General features: G+C 41.6%; 1 protein-coding gene, 1 non-coding gene and 1 pseudogene across 2 annotated transcripts; 2 read left to right on the forward strand and 1 right to left on the reverse strand.

Annotated features, from left to right (window-relative positions):
• The window catches only part of LOC125415360 (transmembrane 9 superfamily member 2-like), a 144,912-nt pseudogene extending 129,937 nt beyond the window's left edge, over positions 1–14,975 (reverse strand).
• Positions 14,453–20,837, forward strand: Rbmx (RNA binding motif protein X-linked). The gene is made up of 9 exons (XM_048457526.3): positions 14,453–14,626; positions 15,777–15,911; positions 16,102–16,208; positions 16,655–16,826; positions 17,700–17,855; positions 18,399–18,513; positions 18,599–18,724; positions 19,104–19,186; positions 19,832–20,837. The coding sequence occupies exons 2-9, from the start codon at positions 15,803–15,805 to the stop codon at positions 20,140–20,142; spliced, it is 1,179 nt and encodes a 392-aa protein (XP_048313483.1). The 5' UTR covers positions 14,453–14,626; positions 15,777–15,802; the 3' UTR covers positions 20,143–20,837.
• LOC125415509 (small nucleolar RNA SNORD61) lies at positions 15,958–16,029 on the forward strand. Its single transcript, XR_007236623.1, has one exon. It is a non-coding gene; the product is annotated as a small nucleolar RNA SNORD61 (small nucleolar RNA).
• Positions 20,838–22,174: the final 1,337 nt, after the last annotated feature.

Here is a 22,174-nt window from a genome sequence, read left to right on the forward strand (position 1 = left end):
TTCCCCACCTACCTAAGTTGTGCTCTGCTATAGGTCCAAAGCAGTTTCTTTATTCATTAATGGTAATCACAACATACAGAGGGAAATCCCACATCACTGACTCTGGCAGCTTGTAGCTCTGGCCTATGCCAGTAGCAGTAAAGTCACAGCCAAATGTTTTTTTTTTCCATAAATTTGTACCCCAAATATTTGGTGCCAAATATACCATGCATAATAAAAACAAAGAGAGATATTGGGGTTCAACCTGAAGATCAGGGGAAAAAAAAGCAGTCAAGCCACCGCTAGAGAGATGTTACCTCTACCAGGCTCAAACAAAGAGGTAATCCTGCAATGCTCTCCACCAACCTCAGACTCCACACTCCACAGAGTTCCTGTCTCTTCCCATTATGTTTTTGTCTCTGCCCAGCCATATCATTCCTGTCTCCACCTCCCTAGTGCTGGGATTAAAGGCATGGGTTCCCAAATTCTGGGATTAAACTTTGTGTGAGCTCTATCTTGTGGCCTTGAACTCACAGAGACCCTTCAGTCTCTGAGTCCTGGAGTTAAAGGTGTGTGCCACCACTCCCTGGCTCACTAGTATGACTGAATGCTTTGCCCTCTGATCTTCAGGCAACTTTATTAAAATACAAATAACATATCACTGTAGATAGCCTTATCTACATAGCAAGTTCCAGGCCAAACCTGAATTTATGAGGTCCTGTTTTCAAGCAAACAAGCAACCCAGAGTTTTCAGTGGTTGCAATATTTGATGGCAAGGAATACAGAAAGGGAAACCTGTGCCGTGGATGACTCCTTGATTTCAGATCAAGAGCTTGTATTTAAACACAGTATTCTCCGAGAAGCACAAATAGAGAGTATACGATTCTAGACAAATGTTTAGCTCTGGAATGTTGACATTTGTTAGGAGTTGATGACTTATGAATGAGAGAAGAGAGAGCACAGTATAAGAAGATGATGTAAGACCAGTCTTTGGGAAATTTAGCAACTTGCAGTCTGACAGAGGATGAGCTGCAGATTTTGGTGAAGCAGCAGAAAGGAATTTGAGTAGAAAATCAGGAGAATGTGATGCCATATATAAGTGCCTAATTCAGATGCCAGGAGAAGAGACTTTCACGGAGGAAATGTGCCAGAGAATCACATGCCAAATTAAATAGTAGAAGTTTTCTTTTAGGTTTGGTAACAGACATCTGAAGAAAGCTCTTGGAGCTGGGTGTGCTGCAGTACACAAGCAATGCCAGCGCTGGGGGGGGGGGGGGGTTGGGAGTGTGAGCTTGTCTTTGGCTAAATAGGAAGCTCACAGCCAGATTGGGATATATAAAACCCTGTCAGATGGAAAGAAAGGAAGGAAAGATGGAGGGACAGAGGGAGAGAGGGAAGGAAAGCTAGATAATTGGGGAAAATGATCAAGCTAAAGGACAGGAGTGGGTTGAGAATTGAGTGGGAGGTGATGAAATGGAAGTACTTCTTATAGATAGCCATTTTAAAATTACACAAGTACAAGAAAGCTATATAACCTCCTCCAAAAATCAAAATAGTCATGTATAGTGATGTACATACACCTATAATACCTGGTCTACATTGTCCCAGTTCCAGAAAAGCCAGTGCTACAAAAAGAAATCCTGTCACAAGAAAAAGAAAGAAAAAGAAAAAAATTATAGAGAAGACAAAACTTCCTTTTGGTATCTACCATTTACCATTAATCTGAGCTCTCTTCCATCTTCTATAAATAAGCTTTGTTACATGATTTCTGTGTGTCCTTCCCATTTTTACACACACACACACACACACACACATACACACACACAGTGGTGCATATACTTAATTATAAGTTATTTTGTGCTATGCCATAACATAGAATGGACTAATTTATTTTAAGATAAGATATAAAATTAGCATATCATGGGCTAGAGAGATGGCTCAGTGGTTAAGAGCACTACCCCACCTCTCTTGCAGAGGACCCCAGTTCAGTTCCAGCGAATACTTTTCAACTGCCTGTGGTTCCAGTTCCAGGATATCTGTCTTCCTTTGACTTCAGTGGGCACCTGAATGCATAAGGTATGCATAAACTCATGTAGTCACATAATAAATAAATACATAGCTTTTGGGGGTTTTGTTTGTTTGTTTTTTCGAGACAGGGTTTCTCTGTGTAACAGTCCTGTCTGTCCTGGAACTCACTCTGTAGACCAGGCTGGCCTCAAATTCACAGAGCTCTGTCTGAATCTTCTTCCTGAGTGCTGGCTAATACATATTTTTAAAATTAGCATATCCCATCTTATTTGACTGTTTCTCTTTTTGGTTTTTGAGACGTGTCCTTATGCTTTCAGACTGACTTTGGACTTACTATGTAGTCAAAGATGACCTTGAATTTCTAATTATCTACTTCCTAAATATTTGGATTACAGTTGTGGATTTTTGGTTGTTTTGGTTTTTTTTTTTCTGTTAGACCACGGGGTTTCTCTGTGTAGCCTTGACTGTCCTGGAACTTGCTCTGTAGACCAGACTGGCCTCAAACTCAGAGATCTATCTGCCTTTGTCTATCGAGTGCTGGGAGTATAGTTGTGGATCACATTACACAGCTATATTTATTGTAATTTTAGTTGTATTTTTTTCTCTATGATTACTAAAAGAAATTATCTTATGGGCTCTACTCTTGACCTGTTTGACACTTCTCCAGAGTGAATAAGAAATTTAGTAGAGCCAGGTATGGTGATATATGCCTTTAATTACAGCACTCTGGAAGCAGGGGCAGGGGGATCTCTAATTTCCAGGCTAGCCTGGTCTGTCAAACCCTGTCTCAAAAAACAAAAAGAAAAGAAAAATGACAGAAAGTAAAGAAGGAAAGATAAAGAAAAAGAAACAATTAGTATATACTATTTGTACTTTTTTTTTTTTTTTGGTTTTTCGAGACAGGGTTTCTCTGTAGCTTTGGAGCCTGTCCTGGAACTAGCTCTTTTAGACCAGGCTGGCTTCGAACTCACAGAAATCCTCCTGCCTCTGCCTCCTGAGTGCTGGGATTAAAGGCATGCGCCACCACCGCCCAGCTCTATTTGTACTTTTTAAATTTATTATTTCATTTTATTGAAAATAGATTTTTTTCACACAATGTATCCTGATTATGGTTTCCCCTCCCTCTACTCCTCCCAGTTCCTCCCCACCTCCCTCCCTTCTGGATCCACTCCATTCTACCTCTCATTAGAAAACATACAGGATTTTAAGGGTTAATAATAAAATATCATAAGCCAAAACAAAAACTGACACAACAAGATAGACCAAAACAAACAAACAAACAGAAGGAAAATAGCCCAAGAGAAGGAACAAGAAGCAAACCCTCTGGTTCATACACTCACGAATTCCATAAAATTCCTCGGAGCAAATTAAATTTTCATTTGCAAGTGATTATCACTTAGAGATTGCAGGCCCTGTGCATGCTCTCTCACTCCGCTCCCCCGCCCTCTGTGAGTTCAGATGAGCATGGATCTTATTGATGTAGAGGGCCTTGTTTTTGTTTTGGTTTTTTGTTTGTTTGGTTGGTTGGTTTTTTTGGTGTCCTTTGTGGCAACATGGTCCAAAGAATGATGCAAGTGGCACAGAGTGAACGATGCAGTGGGAAACTGTGAGAGAGGCTCCAGGAAAAAGAGGCAGAAGGCCTTTTGCCTCAGGTGCATTTCATTCCCTGGATTGTGCTTGAACATGATGTTCGCCTCCTCTGACAAACATTTACAGTCAATTTATGAGACATGTTTATTCTTGTTTGATGTCGAAACATAACTATACAACCCAATTTGGTCAAGGTATCCTGAATCTGGATATGGCCTCCTGCCTTGCCTTCGTGTTTGCCCATGTATAATCTATAGTACATGCCAGGCAATTGTGTTTAAATTGGTCTGTAATAAGAAAGTTCTGGGAATGGGCTGCTCTGTCAATATTAATATGTGCTTACTGATGTTTATTTACACGCTTCTCTGATCGTGTATTTCTGATCATCTTTTTCTGACCCCAAACAACCTTGCTTAGATCACTGCTTCCTTTGAATCAGGCTGTCTAGAGCCTGCAGTTTGGCCCATGCTTTCAGGTCCTCAGATCCCAGGTCTGGCAGAAACAAATCTGCATGGGCTGATGAAAGTTGACAGTTCTTCCCTTCCTTTGGCTCTTATATTCTTTTTCTGAGGGGTTTCCTAAGCCCTGAAAAAGGGGATTTGGTGGAGACACCCTATTTATGGCAGTGTTTCTAGGTCTCTCACTCTCTTCAAAATGTCTGACTGTGGGTCTCTGTATTCCCATCTACTGCTGGATGAAACTTCTTGGATGGTGGCTGAGGAAGACATGGATCTATGAGTACAGAAGAATATCATTAAGAGTAATTTTATTGCTCCATTTCTTTGTTTTTGTTTTTAGAACAGTAGTATTTGGTTTTACCCTAGGTCTCTGGGCTAACTAATCTCAAATGCTCGGTAATCCAAGCAGTGTCAGGCATGGGTTTCCTCCTGTGAACTGGGCCTTATGACAAATCGCATACAGTTTGGTTACTCCCATAAGCTCCATGCCACATTTCACTAGCCTATCTTGCAGGCAGGACACCATTGTAGATCAAACGGTTTGGGGCGGCATTTGCATCTTTGTTTCTTTTTTGATGATAGGCAGAATACCTTCCTGTACCAAACAAGTTAAAACATTGGGATGAAGTGACAATGTAGGCACCAACTCAACTTCTCTATGATGAATTAATTTCGTCGGTGCTGTCTTCAGTAAAGGGGTCTTTCTGTCAGTTTGTAGAGAGCAACTTTGGCAATAGCCTGGGTTGTTTAGGGCTTCCCATGGGATATCTTTAGCCAACATCTGGATTCGATGTAACCCAATCTCTATACTGGAAGCTCCATCTGTTGACAAGTGATGGCCAATTGGAACTCTGTCTACCCCAATTATTTGGGAATTTCATTTAGATCACCTTCATATATGTATCATACTGTATATGTAATATATTGGTTTTTTTGAGACAGGGTTTCTCTGTAGTTTTGGAGCCTGTCCTGGAACTATCTCTTGTAGATCAGGCTGGCCTCAAACTCACAGAGATCTGCCTGCCTCTGCCTCCCAAGTGCTGGAATTAAAGGCGTGTGCCACCATCACCCGGCTTATATGTAAATATTTTAAGAAGTTTCTATTGTATTAGTTTTCCATACTATCCTTCAAATGGTCCTTAATTTTAGCTGTCTCTCCTATATTTGTCCCTTGTCCCCCTTCTTCCCTATGAGTAACTTGATCCTCTCATTCCAGTCTGCTCCATCCATCCATACTACTTATTCTATTTCCCTTTCTTAATGAAATCTCTCTCTCTCTCTCTCTCTCTCTCTCTCTCTCACACACACACACACACACACACACACACACACACACACACACATGCACACACACATCCCTTACTCTATACATAATCATGGTGATCTTACAGACTGTAGCTTGGTTATAATTGAATTAATAGCTAATATCTACATATAACATACTTTTCTTTCTGTGTCTGGGTTACATCACTCAGGGTGATTGTTTTTCTAATTCCATACATTTACCTGCATATTTCATGATTTCCTTTTTTTTTAACTGCTGAGTAATACTCTACTATGTATTGAGGGACATCTAGGTTGTCTCCAATTTCTGGCTATTATGACTAGAGCATCAGCGATCATGGTGGTTGACCAAGTGTCTCTGCGGTGAAATTAAGCATCCTTTGGGTACAGCTGAACCTTGAGATCGATTCAGTCCCATCTTTCTGAGGAACTGCAGCACAGATTCCTGTGGTGGCTGTCCAAGTTTACATTCCTCAACAATGAATGAGTGTAGATGGCTTTTTTTTGGTATGATGGTCATTTTTACTATACTAGTCCTACCATTCCATGAACATGGGAAGCCTTTTCATCTTCTGATATCTTTTTCAGTTCTTTCTTCAGTGTCTTCAAATTTTGATCACACAAATCTTTCACTTGCTTGGTGAGAGTTACATGAAGATATTTTATATTTGAGGGTGTTGCGAAAGGTGCCATTTCCTTGATTTCTTTCTCAGTCAGTTTGCCATTTGTATATACAAAGGCAGACATGGTGCTGGAGACATAGCTGAGAATTCTAACGCTAGGTCGGAAGGCAACAGCAAAAGAGTGACATACTTGGACTGGCTTGATCTTCTGAAACCTCAAAGCCTGTCCCCAGGGACACACCGCCTCTATGAAGGCCACACCTTCTCCAGCAAGGTCACATATACTAATAGTGCACTCCCTATGGGCCTATTGTGGCCATTTTTATTCAGACCACCACAAATACCTCTATTATAATCATAAAGGCTATTTTAAGGTCTTTGTCTTAGACTTCAGCTATATTTGAATACTCAGGGCCTACTGTGGTAGGGTTTCTGGGCTCCAGTGGAGACATACCCTGGCTGTTATTGACCATATTGACCATGTTTTTTTTAATATTTATTTATTATGTATACAATATTCTATCTACGTGCATGCCTGAAGAGGGCACCAGGCCTCATTACAGATGGTTGTGAGCCACCATGTGGTTGCTGGGAATTAAACTCAGGACCTTTGGAAGAGCAGGCAATGCTCTTAACCACTGAGCCATCTCTCCAGCCCTTGACCATGATTTTACTATGGTATATAGGCAGATGCTAGGGTTTGGGGAAATTGAAATTCTAGGTGCTGATAATCTGATTTTGTCTTTGTTAGGTGGGTGTTTTATTCCTTGTTTTTTCGTTGTAATCTCTAGTTCTTAGGCAAGTGTGGCAGTCGTGTATTGTCTAGCAGGAAATTCTTTTAGGATCCTGGTAGATATGGCCACTAGGGATTCCTGGTAAAATGTGTTTCTAGATATTGGGAATTGAGACTTAGCAATAGGATGGAGCTGGTGTTAGTGGCGCACACCTTTAATCCAAGCACTCAGGAGGCAGAGGCAGGCGGATCTCTGTGAGTTCAAGGCCAACCTGGTCTACAAAGCAAGTTCTAGTATAGCCAGGGATACACAGAGAAATCCTATTTATTTATATCTAGAGGATTTCTAAATAAATAAAATAAGAAATGGGGATATGCTAGGGAAGGCTGAGGGTTTTCACAGGAGAAAAGAAAGCAGGGTGTTCTACCAGGATCTGCTTAGTCCACTGGGAATGGGAGTAAAGAATGAGGAGAGGCCACAATAGGAATACAGAGCTGGGGGCGAAACTGGGGGCTGGATATAGAGGAGAGAAGGGAGAGTGAAGATCTGAAGCTCACCTATCTTCTTCACAGGCCTATTTGCTTCTCTTCCAGGCTTGACTGGTGGGTTCTCAAGGAATGGCTACAGGAGTTAGGGGTTAGATAACAGGATGAATGGGGAGGATGGGTGGAGGAGATCCGCATCGTCCTCTGGAGCAGAGAGGGAGGGGAGGTCACAGTAGGTGATCTGCTATAGACCTGGGGGTGGGACTAGGAGACTGGATCTGGAGGAAGGAAGGGAGAGGTGAGAACCTGCAGTTAACCTCCCTGCTTCCCTGGCCAACATGGCCTGCAAGGTGGCTGCTCCTGCTTGTACTTTCTACATTTTAATATATCCTACCAAATTGTACTCCCAAATGGCTGTGCTAGTTTCCTATCCCTTAAGTGATATATAAACCTACTCTGTATATCCAATAGCTCTTTGGTTTTTCTTCATTTTTATTTTTATATTGGCAAGCACTTACCATTGATTCTACTATCTTAATAGATTTTAAGCACACAATGTATCATTTATTTATTTATTTATTTATTTATTTATATTTACTTGTCACTAGAGTTAGGGTCTCACACTGCACCTCAGACTGGCCTGCAACTCACAGTAATTTACCTGCCTTAGCTTCCCAAACACAGGAATTAAGAGGCATGAACCATTTTGTTGGGTTTAAAATATGATGCTTATATCTTTAGACAGAAGACCATATAGCAGATAGCTAGTACTTATTTGTCATGAGTAATTTAGTGTTATGGTTTGGATATGTGTCCCCCAAAAGCCCTGGAAGGAGGTCTGTCTTTGGTCACATGCCTTCGGAGGTGGCCTTGGGACTCTGGACTTTTCACCTTTCTCTTTTGCATGCATCTGCTCATAAAGTATATGATTTTTGCTCTCTTTCTCTGACATGCTTCCTCCATGATATGCTGTCTCTCCACAGGACCAAAGCCATAGACCGACGGACATCAGGTTGAAAGCTCTTCAACTAACTGCCCAAATAAATATTTTCTCTTCATAAGTAGATTATCTCAGGCATTCGTTGTAAGTATGGAAATCTGGATAACACATTGAGATTGACTATTTCAGATAATCTATGTGGAACCGTATAGCATCTCTCCATTTGTCAATGTCTCATGTAATCTAATACAATATCTTTATAGGTCATCTACACTGCTACACATTGCAGGATCATGTTTTCTTCTAAGACTGAATAGTATTTTATTCTATCCATGCTCCATACTTTTGAAACAGGGACTCCTGTTATAATCCAGTTTGGCCTTAAATTAAAGGCCATCTTCTCTGCCTTAGCCTCTGCAGAGCTAGGATTCCAAACGTGTGCCACCATGCCTGATCATGGACAACATTATCTTTATCCATGTGTCTGTTTTGTAGGAACAACCAAACAATATTTGGGTTGTTTCTGACCTTAAGCATCATAAGTAGCAATGCAACAAAATGGGAGTTTTAGTATCATATGGGTTCAGGTGTATGTGTGTGTGTGTACACCAGAGGTTGACATCAGATAGCTTCCTCTACTGTTCACCATTTTATTTTATGAGACAGGGACTCTCACTAACCCTGAAGCTCATTGATTGGGCAAAACCTGTTGACCAATGAGCGCTGGAGATCCTCCAGTCTCCATTTGCCCAGCCGTGAGACTACGCGCATACGCATACACACACACACACACACACACACACACACACACACAGCCATTCTGAGTTTAGTTGTTGTTTTTTTTTTTTTTTGGTTGGTTGGTCTTATTTTTTGAGACAAGGTCTCGCTACAAAGCTCTTGGAACTCACTCTGTAGAACACATTCACTCCTTCAGTCTGTTTCTGCCAGAATTAAAGGTGTGCACTGCCATGCTTGGCCCTCATTCCTGTTTTTTGCTTTTTTTTTTTAAAAAAAAATATGGATGTTGGGGGTTTCAACTGAGCTATTCCTTCAGCTCCTGTTATTTGATCTCAATTTTAAGGCTTTACGATTAATCGCCAAAGTTGGATTGCTGGAGCAGATGCTATTCCTAAATGCCTCTTTAAACGTTTGGCTGCAGAGAAAGAAACTGCCATGTCCTATCTAGAAGATGGATGATCGAGAGAGGGAGGGACATGGCTGAAGAAGTCCTGAGCATGTATCAATGTGCAGGAGCAGTGTCCAACCGAGCATTCCAGAGGGAAAAAAAGAATATTTAGTGACACATATTCCTAAGAAGACAGCGGACATGAGCCAAAGCACAGACAGAAGCAAAGCTGGAGAAGAAGCTTTGGGTTTTCCTTCTGGTGATTCCCTGGCTTGCCGGTCTCCTCCAGGAACAGAGTGTGATAGCACGTGCTCACAATCCCAGCACTTGGGAGGCTGACACAGGAAACCTGCAGTTCTGCCACCACCCTCAAGTTTATTCTGAAACTCTGTCTCCAAAAAAATCCTTGGGAAGTAGAGAAAGGAGATTCAGACATGCAAGGTCTTTGGTGGATACACTGTGTGAGGCAAGTCAGAGCTATGTGAAGAGTTAATCTCAAAAATACAAAGCAAACAAAGAAATGACTTTTTTTTTCTGGGCCTGGCATGATAGTGCAAATCTTTATCCCCAACGCTCAGGCTCAGGAGAAGTTCAAGGCCAGCTTGCTGTACAGACTGTTACACCAGAGAAGGCCACTGGCACACCGATTCGAGCCAATAGAAAGTTTTTATTCGCTGGCTGGCCACTACCCTGGGTGTTTGAAACCCATGTGCAGCCCCGAGCCTTTCTCAGGGTGAGCTTTTAAGCACAAAAAACACATCCTGGGGTTGACATACCTCAGTTACCAAGGATAGTCAGTCTTAGAATTGGAAGTACAGAAGCTAAAAAGCAAGGTTAGGACCTTTAGGGACTTTCCCAGAACTATGGAGTTCGATGTATTATGTCTTTGCTCCCATTTTAGCAGGTGTTAAAGTCTACATGCTGGCCTCTTAGGTCAGAAAGGTGCAGTGTCTCTAACATGGTGCTTTGCTAATGTCCAAGACTCTGTCACAATAGCAAGTTCAGGGCTAGCCAGGGCTACAGAATTAAACCCTGTTAAAAATAAATCCCCAACCCCAGAAATACAGAATACAAAACGAAATACAAAATGCTTTTCTGGGTTTGGAGAGGTGGCTCGGAGGTTAATAACTCTTGCTGCTCTTGTAGAAGACCTGCGTCTGATTCCAAGCAGTCTCAGGTAGGCTCACAACTGTCAGTAACTCCAGTTTGGGGGGATCCACTGCCCTCTTCTGGCCTCTTTACAGGCAAAACCACAAACATAAACAATGTAAGACAATAAATCTTTAAAATCTGTTACCTTTTTCCTCACCCTTAATCCCAGGTTTTGTGATTCTTTGAGTCTGGAGATGCTGTTCTGGAGCATTAATTACACGCTGAGAACTGCTATATACTACTCTACACGGTAGGAGGAACAGAAACAGGGTGCATACAGAGTTGTATTCCTACGCTGTTTGTAGTCAGAAGATTAAGAAGTTCCCATATGCAGGGTGGTAGTGGCACCTGCCTTTAATCCCAGCATTCAGGAGGTGGAGGAAGGCAGATCTCTGTGAGTTCAAGGCCACCCTGGGCCACGGAGTGAGTTCCAGGATAGCCAGAGCTGTTATATAGAGAAACCCTGTCTAAAAAATACTTCCCATATAATAGCTTCTATTTTTTTGCCAAAAGTATGTAAGTATATAAAACAGGTATATAAGTGGAACATGTGGTGATAATAGATTATACAAAATCTGTTTCATGTAATTCCATCTGAATGTTTGATACTAGAGAACATAGAGCCTCTCCAATGTTTTCAGAGGTGATCAATATTTTTATTTTACAAAAGTTAGTGCCAAGAAATAGGTCATACAAAAATGGCAGAAGTATGATTAGGGTGGTTTCTGAAGTTCTTGGAAATTTTGGCCTAGTCTCAAGTCACAATTAATTGGACATTTTTGATTCTGGAGACAAGGTCTCTCTATGTAGTCCTGATCACTTTGGAGTTTCTAGATATCCTCCCTGTCTCCCTCGGATTAAAAGTCTGTGCCACCATGCTCAGCTCTTTTAGCATTTGTCTATGTGTGGTGAAATTCATGTCAAGAACTCAAAAGGCAATCACACCACACCCAGCTAGTCCATACATTTTTTATTCCGTTAATCCAATTTATTTTCTTCACAGAAAATCTCCACTATCCTTTATTTATTTTCTAATAACCTTCCCCCAATAGACTATAAGCTTTATTAGGGAAAAATCAAGTCTGTTTTATGTAGTGATATTTCATTTGTATTTTAATAACTAAAGCTTGCCTGAAGATCAGAGAGAGCTGCCTCACTGGTCAGCTTTACAGACCAGGCAGTGGTGGTGGCACACGCCTTTCATCCCATCCCTAGAGGGGAATATAAGACAGGAGGAGACAGCTCTCAGACAATCTTCATTCTGAGATTCCTGGAGGCAGGATCGCCAAATTGCAGACCAATCTCACTCATGAACATTGATGCAAAAATACTAAATAAAATACTAGCAAATTGGATCCAAGAACACATCAGAACCATCATCTACCATGACCAAATCGGCTTCATCCCACAGATGCAGGGATGGTTCAACATATAAAAATATGTCAACGTAATCCACCATATAAACAGGCTGAAAAATAAAAACCACATTATCATCTCATTAGATGCCGAAAAAGCATTTGACAAAATACAATATCCCTTCATGATAAAGGTCTTGGAGAGAGCAGGAATACAAGGAACAAACCTAAACACAATTAAGGCAATATACAGCAAGTCAACAGCCAACATCAAACTAAATGGAGAGAAACTCCCAGCGATTCCACTGAAATCAAGAACAAGACAAGGTTGTCCACTCTCTCCATATCTATTCAATATAGTTCTTGAGGTCCTAGCTAGAGCAATAAGACACCAAAGGGAGATCAAGGGGATACAAGTTGGAAAAGAATTCAAACTCTCACTGTTTGCTGATGATATGATAGTTTACATAAGTGATCCCAAAAATTCTACCAAGGAACTTCTACAACTCATAAACACTTTCAGCAATGTAGCAGGATACAAAATTAACTCAAAAAAAATCAGTAGCCCTCCTGTACACAGATGATAAAAGGGCTAGGGAAGAAATCAGAGAATCAACACCCTTCACAATAGCCAGAAATAGCATAAAATATCTCAGAGTAACTCTAACCAAACAAGTGGAAGACTTGTATGACAAGAACTTTAAATCTTTGAAGAAAGAAATTGAAGAAGACACCAGAAAGTGAAAAGACCTCCCACCCTCTTGGGTAGGCAGAATTAATATAGTAAAAATGGTAATCTTACAAAAGCAATGTACAGATTTAATGCAATGCCCATCAAAATCCCAGCAAAATTCTTCAAAGACCCTGAAAGAATGGTACTCAACTTCACTTGGAAAAGCAAAAAATCCAGGATAGCCAAAACAATCCTATGCAATAAAAGAACTTCTGGAGGCATCACAATCCCTGACTTCAAACTCTACTACAGGGCTACAGGACTGAAAACAGACTGGTATTGGCATAAGAACAGACAGGAGGACCAATGGAACCGAATAGAAGACCAAGATATTTTTCTTTATCAGTGATCTTCAGTTCTCTTTTTCAGTATATCTTCCCTGATTGGCTTTTGGTTTTGATTTCAGAGGCAGACTAAGGTCATTATGTAGCCTTACTGGCAATCATGCTCTTACCTCAGCCTATTGAGCCTTGGGATGACAGACATGAGCCACTGCAACCTGCGTTTCTGATGTGTTGATCAAATTTATTCTCTAATGTTGTTCACTAAAGCCATCCAGTTTATTTTCCCTTGACACTAGCCATAACAAACGATCATTCATTCTATTTGTTAATTGGGGTTTTATTTGTTTGATTTTGATTTGTTTTGAGACAGGGTCTCACTAAGCCCTAACTGTCATTGAAATTGATATGTAGACCAGGCTAGCCTCAAACTCACACATTCACCTGCCTCTGCCTCCCAAGTGCTGGGGTTAAAGGTATGAGCCACCACACCAGGGTGAATTTTTTAATTCGTAAGGAAATTAAAACGTCTCCCCAGCTGAGCGGTGGTGGCATAGGTCTTTTAATCCCAGCACTCAGAGGCAGAGACAGGTGAATCTTGGAGATTGAGGTCAGCTGAGTCTACAGAACAAGTTCCAGGACAGCCAGGGCTGTTAAACAGAGGAACCCTGTTCAAGGACAGGGTGGGAGGAGGGAGAAAAAAGGAATTTCCCTGACTCAAAAGGGGTTTAAAAATGTATTTTTCCCTCCACAAGGCATATAAAAATTTAGAATGAGAACCTGCTATCATAGTTTATGCCTGTAACCCCAGTACTTGGGAATTTGAGGCAGGAGGACTGCTGTGAGTTCCAAGAGCAGCCTCAGCCTGATTGAGACTGTCTAAAAACACAACACAAATTATGAATGCTCACTTGAAGTTCAAACATAACTGGCAGCATTCTTTTCCTATTTTTGTTTTTTGTTTTGTCGGGTGTTTTTGAGGCAGCATCTAACAAATCCAGGTTGTTATGGAACTCATGGCTTCATAGATGCCCTATTTCAACGTCCCAAGTTCTGAGGTTGAAGACATGGGACAGCACCCGGCTATCACTGCGCATTTTCATTTGGCAGTCTCTGAGGCACCCTCGCCTAGTCTTACTTGTTCTCGGTTGTGTACAGATCTAATAGATAGTCAGTAATTGTTCTGTATGGATGATTTTTCTGTGCCATTCAAGTTGCTTTGACCTAATATTTACTTACCAGATTCTCCCCATTCATTAGTTAATTGCTCAAGAAAATTTGGGCAGTTATAGGGTAGCAACTAAACTTCTTTGTTTGCTATTTCTACTACATTGGCATTGTACTATCTACCATTTTCACATAACTTTTGGAATTAAGATATTATGCAAAAGTAAAAGTTTTGCGCTATGCTTGGCGTACTAAGTCGCTTAACACGTTTACTTTTTTATTCAATAAATCCGGTGCACCATTTTAGCAGAAAGCTAAAAAAGCGCCTTGGAGGAGAATGGGTGGGGGCAGGGCAAATGGTGAAAATCTCACACCGGCAAGAACTTTAAGAGACACGGGAAAGAGGCGGAGCAAACAGTGAGTGATACAGGAGATGGCCAATGAACAGTCTGGGAACCACTCCCCTCCCTCCCTCCGTGCTTCAAATTCTAAGCTTAATTTCCATCCGGGTTCTTCAGCCTCGTTCCCGGGTAGTATAAAGATTGCTGTCTCCTTTGTTCGCCCTCGTTGCGCAGCAGTCCTAGCTTCATTTCTGTTCCGTTTCAAGAATCGGCAGCTGTCACTGGCGCGGCGCTGCTGGAAGGCCCCGTCGGCGAGCTCGTAGGAGCTTGAAACGTCGCCGTCCCCTCCGGTAGGAGCCTCCTTCCCTTGCCCGGTTTTCCGTACAGTCCTTGTCACTTTAGGGCTCGAGATTATTTGTTTCCCCGGAGATAGTGGTGGCGGACGCCATTTTAAGACGCCCAAAGGTGCAAACCTATTTAAAGCCGACCGGGTGGAAGCAGCACACTAGGGGGTCCATTATCTTGCGTGCGCGTCTCCAGGAGGTTTGGCTGTCGCCTGTCGCCCGAGGGCGGAGGGCGCAGCGCGCAGCGTTGTAGGTGGGGCGGGAAGCAAGGGACCGCGGAGCTAGCACCAGGACAGCGCCGGTTCCAAGGATGGGCTGGTGGACTTCTCTGCGACTTCCTCTGGTCGTTGGCCATAAGGAGAGGAAGCATTTGGAGTTTTCGCCGCCACTGTCAGTGGCAAAAGTTAGTTAGTCCGGCAATTGTTTGGCATTTCTGGGTTGTATCCAAGTGTCGCCATTTTGTCTTTAACACGCGGTTTTTAATGAGTCTTAATTAGGTGCCAGCACAGGGAAAGAGTGTTAACAGTGTGTGATTTTGAGTTCCGTTATCATCTGACTTTTATCTTTTCAATCGGATAGCAATCTTTTGTTGGATTAGTTGCGGCGACTTTGTTCTAACTTAAGAGTTTTGTGCCGAAACTTATTAGGAAATCTAAACGAGTAAAGGGCTTGGTCTTTACTTAGTGCTACTGGCTGATGACCTTGAATGAATAGGAAGTCTTTTACACCCTTCGCGGCAGGGGAAGCAAGTAGGGTGTTAAGTAACGGACTGTTTAGAAGAAGATAACAAATGAATACAATAGGCGGGTGTGGTGGTCAACGTCTGTAATTGCAGCACTCTTAAGGTTGCAACCTTGTATAAAGTAAAATACATTCAAAAGTAAAAGTTGCCTTTTCAGGTGTTGAAAAGCCGTTCATTAACTAAAAGCAGCCTGGGCAGAGGAAGAGGACTGGCTAATTAGGCAGGCCCCTTTAAGCTGGTTAATGAAAACTTCACTGTTAACCAAAAGTATTTCAGTTGGTTTTCTGCTGTTCTGGAGGGTTATCAGAGTCTTTAGTTACTAAGAAATAAAGGTTTTAATAAAGCGCGAGCCACGATTAAGCTGTTGAGCAAATTTAGGGAACTTTCGCCAGAGATGATAATATTATATTTCAGGAGCCTCCTGTCGGTTGGAAGGGAAAATGGTCGAAGCAGATCGCCCAGGAAAGCTCTTTATTGGTGGGCTCAATACAGAGACAAATGAGAAAGCCCTTGAAGCAGTGTTTGGCAAATATGGACGGATAGTGGAAGGTGAGTTCTCCAAAATTATATGCTCTATTATTCTAAGGAAAGACAAGCTGTGATGAATTTGCATCCACTGATCATCTGACGTGATAATGTGTTTTGTCCTCTAAGAAGTTCTGAGCTTGCTTTTTGTAAAGTTGCTCCGGTTATTTTGGTTTGAACGAAAGTAACCGCCTCCCCCCTCCAACTGTTTTAGTACTTTTGATGAAGGACCGAGAAACCAACAAGTCAAGAGGATTTGCTTTCGTCACGTTCGAAAGCCCAGCAGATGCAAAGGATGCTGCTAGAGATATGAATGGAAAGGTATGGTTGTCTCTAAATAAAAAGGGGTTTCATGGTGACAAAAAATAACTAATTTCTTAGTGACAAAAAATACTGTTGTCCAAGAATGGGTCCAGAGCAGCTTTGGAATTTTGGTTTTATGTATGTATAGCCAGAGACTTGATTGTAGCCATTAGTAGTACTATCCTGAATTGTATTGTTGTTGCTTTGGGGGGGGTGTAAGTGGGGTGGGGGGGTCTATGTAGTCTTGACTATATAGACCAGGCTGACCTCAAACTCGGGTCCTCCTGCTTCTGCCTCCTGAGTGCTAGAACAAAAGACCAAGTCTCTATTCTGACTTTTCTTGTGAGTCCACAACCAAAGATTGTAGCAAATGTTAAGCATTATATGCCTAACAAGAGTTTCTAGGTTTCTTCTAAACCTTGATAAAATTTACTTTTTTTGGTTTTGTTTTGTTTTTTAAATAGTCCTTAGATGGAAAAGCCATCAAGGTGGAGCAAGCCACCAAACCATCATTTGAAAGTAGTAGGCGTGGACTGCCTCCACCTCCAAGAAGCAGAGGGCCCCCCAGAGGTCTTCGAGGAGGAAGAGGAGGAAGTGGAGGAACTAGAGGACCCCCCTCACGTGGAGGACACATGGGTAATGATTTGATTGGAACTCAGGCTTGGTGCTTAAGTTGAAAGCTGTAGATCCACACCTGGGTCTTTCTTTTTGAAAGGCTAAAACTGTGGTTCTCAACCTTCCCACTGCTGAGACCCTTGAATACAGTTACTCATGTTGTGATGATCCCCCAACCATACCATTATTTAATTGCTACTTTATAACTAATTTTGCTACTGTTGTGCGTTGTAATGTAACTATCTGATACACAGAATATCTGATATGTGACCACTGTGAAAGGGTTGTTGGACTTCAAAGATCACAACCTCCACAGGCTGAGAGCTGCCTTTGAAATGGAGACTGCTCACTCCATTCATTATTAGTGTAGTGTTCATGACTTGAAAATATGGGAGGCCTGAATTAGAGTTAAACCTATGGGTCAAATAGTCTTACCTAAGGAAAAAAAAGAATGACGAGCAGGATTGGGACTTCTTTTCCTAGTCTGCAGGGTATCTGGATTTCAGAAGCAGTGTCTCCCTTGTTAATTCAGGCTAGTCCTGAACTTTTGTCGTGCTTGATCTTGCCCAATGGAAAACAAACCTAGCTTCCCCAACTAAGCAGAAAAGATGTTTGCTGGGCAGTGGTGGCGCCTGCCTTTAATCCCAGCATTTGGGAGGCAGAGATGGCGGATCTCTCTGAGTTCAAGGCCAACCTGGTCTAAAAGAGCTAGTTCCAGGACAGACTCCAAAGCTAGAGAGGAAAACCCTGTCTTGGAAAAACAAAACAGAAAAAAAAAATGACACACATAATTCTTTGTGTTTTTTCCATGGAGGCAAATAGTTCTTAGTCTTGGGTGTTAATGGTTTGTTCTTGACTACTGTGTTAATGAAATTTCTTTCTATTCTAATGTAGATGATGGTGGCTATTCCATGAATTTTACCATGAGTTCTTCGAGGGGACCTCTTCCAGTTAAAAGAGGACCACCACCACCACGAAGCGGGGCTCCTCCCCCTAAAAGATCAGCACCTTCAGGACCAGTTCGTAGCAGCAGTGGACTGGGAGGAAGAGGTAATTGTTGCATGCATTGCAATCTGTGCCGCTCCCATAGCACTCTGCTGAAGCTGGGCATGGAGGTGCATGTCCAGTCTTAGCACTGGGGAAGATAGGATTGACATGAATTCAAGACCTACGTGGGGAGACCCTGTTTTTTATTTTTGTTGTTTAAAATGCTTGGCCAGTGAGACAGCTCAGTGGGTAAAAACATTTGCTGTTAGTCAAGCCCAAGAACTTGAATCCAATCCCTCATTCACAGGTAAAACTGAGGAAAGTTGTCCTCTGACCTGCATTTACATCACAGCGTGCATATTCCCCCACCATGCACACATGAATATTTTCAATGCTTATACTCAAGACTGATTTACGGATTCCAATTAATCTCATATTCATAATTAATGAGCATTGAAATTATGTGACTAGAAAGCTTCCTGTTTGAGCTACATAGGATATGTACAGCCTGTCATATACATACATCGCTGCCTTGTACAGCCTGAGTGTAACATTCACACTTTAGTTTTTGATGGTTAGATTTTGATGATGATTTTTTTCTTTAAGCCCCCGTGTCACGTGGAAGAGATAGTTATGGAGGCCTGCCTCGAAGGGAGCCCCTTCCCTCTCGCAGAGATGTTTATTTGTCCCCAAGAGATGATGGATATTCCACTAAAGACAGGTAACAGACAGTGCAGTTTCTTCTGTGAAGAATTAACGTTGAACGAGAGCACACCAGAGACATAAAATAAATTCTCTTTCTGTAGCTATTCAAGCAGAGACTATCCAAGTTCTCGTGATGCAAGAGATTACGTACCACCACCAAGAGATTACACTTACCGTGATTATGGCCATTCCAGTTCACGTGATGACTACCCCTCCAGAGGCTATAGGTAAGCAGCTACTTGCATGGTTTGTAAGTATTTGGTATAAAACTCATGCCTACAGGGCTTGGCAGGTGACTTTGCTGTTAAAAGCACCTCCCAAGTAAGCCCTGCAACCCAGTCTCAGCCTTGAAAGCCATGGCAAGGTGAAAGGGAGAGCAGAGGTCCCCAAAGTTGTCTTCTGACCCTTGCAGGGTCATCACGGCAGGAACATGTCTCCTCATGCTCACACAAGTTATGGAGAGCTTAAAAAATGAACGGATTGGACAGTTCTACTTTTTAAGGATTGGGGGAATTTTTAGAGTGTATTTATTACATTTTTATTATAAAATAAACATGTAACTTAGGGAAATATATATTTTTTTAATTAAAATTGCTTTTTATTTAGTGATAGAGATGGATATGGCCGGGATCGTGACTATTCAGATCATCCAAGTGGAGGGTCCTACAGAGATTCATATGAGAGTTATGGTAAGATACCGGTTAAGGATCTTAACTATCACCAGCTTGAGGTTTTAGGTTCATGAGCTGGATTAATAGGCTGCGTGGTGCTTGCTTTTAAAGGGACCTTTGCTTGCTTTCAAGGGGTAACTTTATCAGCTGGGCTTTTCCTAGTTTTGTGAAGGACTTTTTGGTTCTTTTCTTGTTTCGTTTTTGTTTCTTTTCTTTTGAGGCTGTTCGCTTGCTTTGGAGGGGATTTTGCTTGCTTAAATTGGCAGCCTTATGTGTTTTCCCTCAACAGTGAAAATACAATTTAAAAAAAAATTTATTAACAAGATCAAATATTTACCATTGCAATATGAAGGAAACTCAACAGTTCAAAATTGCAACTTATCACTGGAAAGTGGCTGAGTGTCTACTATAAAATAACAAGCAGTCTGGAATGTCCTCTTGAAATACACAACGTCTTCAGTCTTTTCAAACAAACATTAAACTCAATCCATTTCCATGTCTCAGCAGATGAGCAATTCCCTCTTATGGCCAGCAATGGTACAGTTTAAAACTTCCCAGTTGAGAAAGTAAACTTATAATACAAGAATTCTGTAAATTCAGATTTAAATGTTGTATATATACAATTTATAGTGTTGCCATATTACCTGACCATTGACCCTGCAGGTAACTCACGTAGTGCTCCACCTACACGAGGGCCCCCGCCATCTTATGGTGGAAGCAGTCGCTATGATGATTACAGCAGCTCACGTGACGGATATGGTGGAAGTCGAGACAGTTACTCAAGCAGCCGAAGTGATCTCTACTCAAGTGGTCGTGATCGCGTTGGCAGACAAGAACGAGGGCTTCCCCCTTCTATGGAAAGGGGCTACCCTCCTCCACGTGATTCCTACAGCAGTTCAAGCCGCGGAGCACCAAGAGGTGGTGGCCGTGGAGCAAGCCGATCTGATAGAGGGGGAGGCAGAAGCAGATACTAGAAACAAACAAAACTTTTGGACCAAAAGTCCCCATTCAAAGAAAGAAACAAAAATGGAACGTTTCTGTCATAAACTACCCAAGGACTACTAAAAGGAAAAATTGTGTTACCTTTTTAAAATTTCCTGTTCCCCTTAATTTTTATGTTCTTGTGAGGGAAAAAGTAAGACGTGTTTAATTTTATTTGATATGAGTTGCTTTCAACAAGCAATTGTTAAATGTGTAAGCCTTGACTTTGTACTAGTGTTGTGATTTTTCAAGTAAACGTGTCCCTGAAGGCCACTCCTGATTTTTCCCAGTAAACGAGAAAAGCAATCCTAAGGTCTTCCACAAACATTAAGCCATCTAGATGAATCGCCCTGCCTGCCTATGCAGACAAGCTAGCAGACAAGCTAGCTCTTAGAGCGGGTTGGTTGGGTGTGCTCTTCTTAGGATTTCAGGATCTCAGGGTGTCTTCCAACTGAAGTCTCAATGCTGACAGTATAAAAAAAAAACCCAAAAACCTGAGACCAGATGCCTAAGAATGTGCTACTTACCCAGAACCCCCAAAATCAAATGGATGCTGGCTATATTTTGCTTTTCTGACATTTCCTTGGGAATCTACAAGAACCTCCCTTATTCCCCTCCCCTAGTAAGACCATTTAAGTGTGTGTTAAACAACTACAGAATACTAAATAAAACGTTTGGCCAAAACCAACCATGAAGCTGCAGAAACGATGCTTGCTCTTACTGTTTCAAATTTTTGCAACTCTGTAGTGTCTCACTTTTAAAGGAACAGCTTGATTGCAAAGGAGAAAATAGATAAGCAATGAAGTTATCTCCAACTTCCTAAAGGCTTATGACTTCTAAAAAGTGAATCTATCCGCATTCCACATCAGATTTAAAGCACCAAATGCCTGTGAAACAGCAAAGATGGTAAGCAAAGCAAACTAGTTTTTCCGTCTAAGTCGAAATTGAACACTTACCTTCCTCATAGTACAGTGAGCCGTACTGTACTTCATGGCAATGGAACTGCCTTCTAGATTAAAAAAAAAAACCCTTTTGAAAAAAAACCGCAAATGTTCAGTAGCATACTAGAAGTCTTCCAAATTCAACACTTGGAGTTTTAAGGCATGTATGGCACTTAAAGGCGTTATGAAGCTGTTGTTTATCAATAGCAATCTGGGAATTGGGAGGGGGTGATTTTTTTTCACAAATTTTTGATGAAGACCTTTAAACATGCTTCATGTTTTGACTTTTTTTTTTCAAATTAGTCTTTTAGTCAATATAAGAAATGGCTTAAGATTGGGGTTCCCCCCTCTCTGGCCCCTATAAGCCATTGCAAACTTGACCTTTAGTTGGATGCCTGACTTGTTTTAAGTTCTATGAAACTACACTGTATGGAGGAAAAAATCTTTTGCAAGTGGTCTTTAAAAAAGCAAAAACCTGAGGCAGCATGACCCAGGTCCAGCCATGAAGTTGAAAAAGATGCTCTTGAATATAGTAAACTTGAAGACCTCCAACTAAAAATCCTTAGACTGCACTTTATTCCTTCAAATGTTTTGTCAGTTCAACTTATGGATTTAACGTGGCAGTGCACCATTGGAAAAGAATGAGAATCCATAAGCCATGCGACTTAACCATTTAAGCCATTCCCGTCCATCCCAAGCCAGTGAACCTTCCACCAATTAAGACAAGTAGTAGAACATGAACTGATGCATTAAGCTACAAGTCTGAACTTGCCTGTCCTCTCTGGGAAAAGGGGCAGTTATAGGCAAGTGTTTGACATCTTCCTTTAGAGAAATAACTAGCTTTCATTTATGTAATTTTTGCAGGTTGAACCCAGTGGTCATACTGTCACGGAGTGCTGATTGGTTCACAGCAGATAAAGCTGGCAGGAAGAGAAAGTCAAATGCACAGGTAAGTGTTTGAAAACAGTATCCTTAAAGGTTTAAACACTGTAGCTTTGTCATTGTGTGGCTATGGTATTAGCAAGTATTTTCCGACTCCTAATTTGTCTCTAAACAGAGCTAATGCTCAACTCTGGACATAAGG

Source organism: Myodes glareolus, chromosome X, assembly GCF_982192425.1.
Source record: "Myodes glareolus chromosome X, mMyoGla1.1, whole genome shotgun sequence".
Taxonomy (NCBI): domain Eukaryota; kingdom Metazoa; phylum Chordata; class Mammalia; order Rodentia; family Cricetidae; genus Myodes; species Myodes glareolus.

What these genes read in the sequence shown, in the direction of transcription:
- Rbmx (XM_048457526.3), top strand. Translation starts at nt 15,803, where the DNA reads ATGGTCGAAGCAGATCGCCCAGGAAAGCTCTTTATTGGTGGGCTCAAT. An exon ending in GGATATTCCACTAAAGACAG is followed by an intron (nt 18,514 to 18,598) that starts GTAACAGACAGT and finishes CTCTTTCTGTAG; the next exon opens with CTATTCAAGCAGAGACTATC. An exon ending in TACCCCTCCAGAGGCTATAG is followed by an intron (nt 18,725 to 19,103) that starts GTAAGCAGCTAC and finishes CTTTTTATTTAG; the next exon opens with TGATAGAGATGGATATGGCC.